General features: G+C 38.1%; 1 protein-coding gene and 2 long non-coding RNA genes across 3 annotated transcripts; 1 reads left to right on the top strand and 2 right to left on the bottom strand.

The window, feature by feature from the left end:
* Positions 1–1635: 1635 nt before the first annotated feature.
* On the bottom strand, positions 1636–2377 carry LOC121977599. The gene is made up of 3 exons (XR_006110962.1): positions 2242–2377; positions 1753–1901; positions 1636–1688 (listed from the first exon to the last, which is right to left on the bottom strand). It is a non-coding gene; the product is annotated as an uncharacterized LOC121977599 (long non-coding RNA).
* On the top strand, positions 1908–3160 carry LOC121977597 (probable methionine--tRNA ligase). The gene is made up of 3 exons (XM_042530079.1): positions 1908–2378; positions 2455–2556; positions 2713–3160. The coding sequence occupies exons 1-3, from the start codon at positions 2373–2375 to the stop codon at positions 2935–2937; spliced, it is 333 nt and encodes a 110-aa protein (XP_042386013.1). The 5' UTR covers positions 1908–2372; the 3' UTR covers positions 2938–3160.
* Positions 2379–4934, bottom strand: LOC121977598. The gene is made up of 4 exons (XR_006110961.1): positions 4241–4934; positions 4103–4165; positions 3536–3780; positions 2379–2488 (listed from the first exon to the last, which is right to left on the bottom strand). It is a non-coding gene; the product is annotated as an uncharacterized LOC121977598 (long non-coding RNA).
* Positions 4935–6429: the final 1495 nt, after the last annotated feature.

Genomic DNA, 6429 nt, shown 5'->3' with positions numbered 1-6429 from the left:
AAGCTAAATAAACAAGCTTGAACACATATGTGTTTAGCTCGTTAACGTTCATGAAAACGTTCGTGAACAATGTTCGTGAACAACGTTCACGAACAATATTTATTAATAAAATTCTTTTCGATATGCTAAATAAATAATAAAATAAAATAAAATAAATAAATAATAAATTTAAATTATCAATCTTAATAACCAATCAAACAATTAAAAGTTTCAAACAATCAAACAAGCTTGAATTGAGAGCTTGATAACATCTAAACGAACCAAGCTCAAACCAAGCTCATGCCAAGCTTGAATTGAGAGCTTGATAACATCTAAACGAACCAAGCTCAAACCAAGCTCAAGCCAAGCTCGAATCAAGCTCAAGCCAAGCTTGAATTGAGAGCTTGATAACATCTAAACGAACCAAGCTCAAGTCAAGCTTCAAACAAGCTCAAGCTCATAAAAAATAAACCAAGCCAAGCTTGAACACTCATTTCAAAAGCTTGGTTCATTTTAAACTCGGCTCGGCTCGGCTCGGTTATCTTATCAAACAAGCTTGAACACCCCAAAGCTCGGCTCGACTCGGCTTATTTACAGCCCTACTCTCAACGGCTCTCTACCAGCCGACGCTACAGTGTACCAGTCGACTACTACAGTGCATCAGTCGACTGCTGCAGAAACTGCTACCGCCCCCCCCCCCCCCCCCACGGGATTTTTTCCCGAGTACAATCTCTCATGCACTTGTACTCTCACGACTCACTTGACTCTTCTTTGTAGCTTTAACCTCTTGCCTTCAAGCTTACTTCCTTTGGCTCTCGTCTCTCGGATGCATCCAAGCCCGCGGCTTATCCCCAATGTCATCCTTCGCGTATGCCTTGAAGTCGCTTCCCTCGGCCCTTGTCCTTGCTGCCTTATCCATGGTCCCTTGGATGCTCCATCCTTCACCGGACCCGAAGCCGTCAACCTGAGTCACATGTGTATCCTGTAGTCCTGCACAACTCAACACTACAACAAAAACATTAAAAGATAACGGTTAAAAACCGTTGTCGTAGGCCCTTTAAAACCGTTGTAACTGGCAGTGTTGTTAAAAGTGGAGGCTACGACAACGGTTTTAAACCGTTGTCTTTTGAATGAAAAGACAACAGTTTTGCAACGGTTTTAAACCGTTGTCTTTGAATGAAAAGACAACGGTTTAGAACCGTTGTTGTTTAGAGCATTTTTTATTAACACTGCTAGTTTACAACCGTTTTTGGGGCTTTGACAACGGTTTTTAACCGTTGTCTTTGAAGGTGATAGACAACAACAACAGTTTTAGATCATTGTCTTTTAAATTATTATCTTTTAATACCAATATATCATATTTCAATATAAATATATAATAAAGAATCATAATCACAAAAGAAAGAATATTTTCCATATCAATGTCATTCAAAATGTTACTTATACAAGAATTATATTACAATCACAAAAGAAAAAACATGTCTAATATTCAAATAAAATTTATCCCAATACAAATAAACAAATAAACTTCATTTACAACTAATGAATAATTGTCAAAAGACTAGAAACTTGTGATGGTGGTTCATGCCATGTAGGATTGCAAGTAATTATTGTCAACTCAAGCCCCATCAAAATCTTCAACTTGTAGAATTTCATCGGACTCCTCTTTCTCACTTGCTGATTCTTCCATATCAACCTTTTCCAACATTCTGGATTTTTGTGAATCAAAGTATGTGAGCAAAGCACCAAAAATAAAAGGGAAGAATATAATACCTGTAGAAGACGTAAAACAGGGTTGATAGCTGAAATTTGGAGAAATGTAGTTGCTACAATCACAATAACAGATTTGATAAATCATACTCTTCAAGTACCCCATTCATATCGGCAAATAAAACCACAACATAAAACTTTGTCAATAGAACCTGCAAAATATAAACATATATTAGAAGAGTTCATCTTTATCTGAAGCACTAGTAACTCTTGACCATATACAATTTTTGATACAAGGAGAAAGTTTCATGAAGGTTTATCCTAGACCTGCAAATGAAGCTACTTTTTAGTGTTGTATTAATGTAAATGGTTTTCCAAGTTTTGAAGTATTAATAAAACTCGACTTAATGAAGTTAAAGCTTATCCTAGAGCTCAATAAGTTTCTCATGTGACCTGCTGTAGGAAATTCTAAGAAACAACATAACAAGCCTTCTGGCAGTACAAAAACGAAGTCTGCTGAAACAGAAATTTCTGTCTCAAGACTTGACATACCTGTTGGCCTCATCAAAAAAGTTCAGAAGCACCCAGATGCAGATTCACTCTATGTTGAAGAAATTGATGTCGGTGAAGAATCCCCTCGAACAGTTGTTAGTGGCCTCGTGAAATATATTCCTCTTGAGGAAATGCAGGTTTATTTTGCTTCCCTTTTCAAATTTTCTTCCATTTGGATGTGAATTTCCTATGTTCTCTAAATCACTGGTGCAGAATCGGAAGGTTTGTGTCCTTTGTAACTTGAAGCCTGCAACCATGAGGGGCATTAAGTCACAAGCAATGGTCTTGGCTGCATCAAACGATGACCACACAAAGTTAAGTCGTTAACTCTGCCTCCATTCTTACAAGTCTTTGCTTTTACTAACCTGTTAGTTTTTTAGTATTATAATATTGGTTGGTTTACCTGGGAAATTATCATCTTTACATGTGATCATTCATCAAGAACGACTAATGAATTCATTTTGTTTCCAGGTTGAGTTAGTTGATCCACCATCATCAGCCAAGGTTGGTGAACGAGTGACCTTTCTGGGATACTCAGGCGAACCAAACAGCGTCTTAAACGCCAAGAGCAAAGTTTGGGAGAAGCTGCAGGTTGATCTGCAGTCTAATAAAGAGTGGTTGCCTGTTATAAGGATGTGCCTTTCACAACATCTGCTGGTGTTTGTAAAGTTTCGTCTATCACAAATGGAGCCATAAGGTAGACAATCTGCCTTTTTACATTAAGGTCCAATGCATTATAAACCAAAAATTATAACAAGTATGAGGTCAAAAAAGTATTGAACAACAAACATAAATCTTAAATGAGTTTCATATGCTAAATAAACTCCATCAAGAAACTACTACTTGATTAAAGGATAAAATTTCTAGTCTTAGTGAAAGTGCAGGCTCAACTTGCAACTTTAATCAACTTATTCAAGCAATAGCGAATACAACTAAATTATATCATTGGATTATAGCACCAGAAAAACATGCTAATTACATCAATTTTTAATCTCTAAAGTCAACACAAGGATGTCACTAGATGCTAACCAATTTGCACTTGTCACTAGATGCTTGAAAGATCTTAAAGTGAAAAACTATGGAAAATTGGCAAATATTAATCAAAGGACTACATAATGGAGAGAAAGAATAGCAACATCTAATAGTTATCACACATTGCAATAAACTATGAGAAAGGTAGCACACAGATATAATTAGAAATTCTTCACAATTCTAACATGCTTAAAAAAAATCAGTATGGGGAAGTATTAGCAAATAAAGGACTAGATCTAATTAAATGAGTCAAAGAAATCACCTTCTCACATGTCTCTCGTTCTACTGTGAAATCTTACAGCATAGTTACACAGATCTAATGGATCAGAGCCAGGTCAAAAATGTAGCAGACAATCTTAATTCATTACAGGAAAGATGTGTGATGAGAACCATATCCACTGTGGGTCTCAATTACTTCAAGCTGGCGGAGGGCAATCCAAAGCACTCGCTTAGCTCTATAATTCAATATTCCAAGTTCGCATATCTTGGATGTTCTAACATCTACACCTAGAAGATATCCAAGCATAACAGGTCAATGTCAATGCATATTGAAGCTAGAAATTAGCAGTTTGAAAGGATAGCAAAGAGATTCATCATGTGCATTGAGCTTGTTAGCACTTCTAAGGTAAAGGTGCCACAACAATAATCTTTTAGTCTATACCATGAATCCAAACATACATCTTATAGGGAAATTGAATCTGCTTGGAGCTTATTCATGAATAAGCACCTGTTGTCAACAATAATCATATTGAAGCTTTGGAAGCATCTTATACATACACAAACAAAAGGGAAATTGTAGATGAATTAAGGCATGCTTGTACTATAATACCTTGTCTTCAGGCACATGATCATGTGAGTGATCTCCATGCCCTTCCCAAGGATGACGCCAACCCTGAATAGGTGTTTGTACAACAGTTATATTGAGATGACCAAGGTATAGGATGATATTCATAGTAAGGTAATTTACCAAGACTACTGGTCCATCTTGCTTGGCCCTATAAAGAATCCAAAACCTGCAAAGGAATGTATATTCACATGGATCATCATGGTTATGTTTGAAAAAAATGAAAGCATTATTTAGAAAAAACCAGCATTTAAAAGACATTTTTTTAATCTGTCATTTGATTTAATGTTTGCAAGGAAAAAGATCTCGGCAGAAATATTATTGTAGAAATTGGATGAAAATTGTTATTTGTTTCATCATATTTGTGTCAAAGTCAGTAAAAGTCGTGAGGTGTTGAATTGAAATGCCCACATAGTAACCCATAGGGAGAAAAACATGTCAGGAATATATTACTTTTGCAATAAGATAAACACCAGAACTATCTCTCCACTTGAGCATATTAACAAACATGATCTCTGCCTTAGACATGTTGAAGTTCCGCAATCACAAAAATCTGCAGAGAAGAATAGAAAGCTATAGCATCAATAGTAAAATTCTTTCACACGATATAGAACTAGGACATGTATGATCAATATAATAATAAGAAGGATTCAAAAAGAGAAATTTCTTCCAGCTACTTAACAAATGTATTCTAGCCATACCGGAGAAGTGTATGGTAGTCATCATACTTCTCAGGTAGCTGACCCTTCGATAGTAGTGTGTCCCTCAACGACTTCACCACTTTCTCCTCATTCGGATCGTGGACGCCTTGGAACATCGTTGGAAATGCATTGCTTTTGCTGACCTTAGTGAGCGATTTCTACAAGGACCTGAAGGTCAATTTTGAAGTCAAAGGGGGCTTCTTCTTCTCGGGCTCCGGAAAATGCCAATGTGATTCCAAAGGTCCGTAGAACGTGTTTGTCCTTCTCGTCTGCTTCTGTTCCTCAGTGGTCGTCGAATTCCTCCTCGAAGAGTCACCATTGGACCTGGCTGTAGGATAGTTACCCTTCCACCAAGAACTCATTTCGCTTACCAGCTTTCTTTATCTCCTAAATTTCGCAGAATGCCTAGTTTTGACAGAAGATGGAGGTGGAGGTTGGAGGGAAAAGCCTGGCTTCCCTGGAATAACTTCAAGCGCTGAGTGGAAGCCATGGAAAGGAGATCGCCCTCCATCTTCAAATGATCTGTAGAAGAAAAGGAAAAAGCAAAGAATATGAAAGCGTGCGATGGACAAAGGAGCGATCGAGTCGAGAGAGGAATAAAACAGAAGTGCTGCTTGATCTTAGCAGTGCTCCAAGGTCGTCGAGGTCGCGGTTGGTACAATCCGTGGCTGCAGATCAGAGGTATGCGATGAGGTTTAGGATGCGTCGACAAAGATCGCCACGCATTGAAAACCTCTAAGCCTTCCATTCTACTCCAATCCCACAGCTGCGCGCTCACCATCACCATAGAAAACGAGAGAGCAAGTGAGAGGTTTTAGGGATCGAGAAGGTAAAGGGGTAGAATGAAGCGGCAAAAAATTTCAGAGAGAGGGAAAGACAAAACGCAGCAGCGGCAAAAAATTGTGAAGGGGAAAAAGCGGCGAAAGAAGAAAAACAACGCTATTCAATAACACTTAATAGACAACGGTTTTCAAAAACCGTTGTCGTAATCCCAAAAAAAGCGCACATAGACAACATTTTTCAAAAACTGTTGTCGTAGCCTTTAAAAACCGTTGTCGTAGCCCCAAAAAAACATAAATAGACAACGGTTTTTAAAAACCGTTGTCGTAGGCCAAAAAAAATTGCTAAAAGACAACGGTTTTTGTTAAAACCGTTGTTAAAAGGTAAAAAGACAACGATTTGGTATAAAACCGTTGTCGTTTGAGTGTTGTTGAATGCAGATTTTCTTGTAGTGCAACTACACATATCAAATAACAAGGGTAAACCTAACTTAAACCCTTTTACCCAAACACCAAAACACATGGTCCCGCGGACCATTGGGATTGCTCCAACAGGTAAGACAGTTGAGGATATAGTTTCGGCAAAGGAATTTAGAATGAGTCCATGCCTCCATTGTACTGATGGTCTGCACATCAGTATCCTCAGCATGCTTAGGAGGGTCCTCGGTCAAGAACCAACCTAGATTGAGCATGGTCAAGTAGAAGAGCATCTTTTGCTGCCACCTCTTGAAGTTCAATCAATGAATTTCTCTGGCCTTTCCCCGTGGTTGATTAGCACAGTTCCAATTGGGGTGGAGGGGACCTTTATGTGTTGATTCTATTGTACCTCAAC

The sequence above is a fragment of the Zingiber officinale genome, chromosome 4B (assembly GCF_018446385.1).
Source record: "Zingiber officinale cultivar Zhangliang chromosome 4B, Zo_v1.1, whole genome shotgun sequence".
NCBI lineage: Eukaryota > Viridiplantae > Streptophyta > Magnoliopsida > Zingiberales > Zingiberaceae > Zingiber > Zingiber officinale.
The sequence above is the reverse complement of the archived record's forward strand: the minus strand, read 5'-3'. Positions and strand labels throughout refer to the sequence as shown.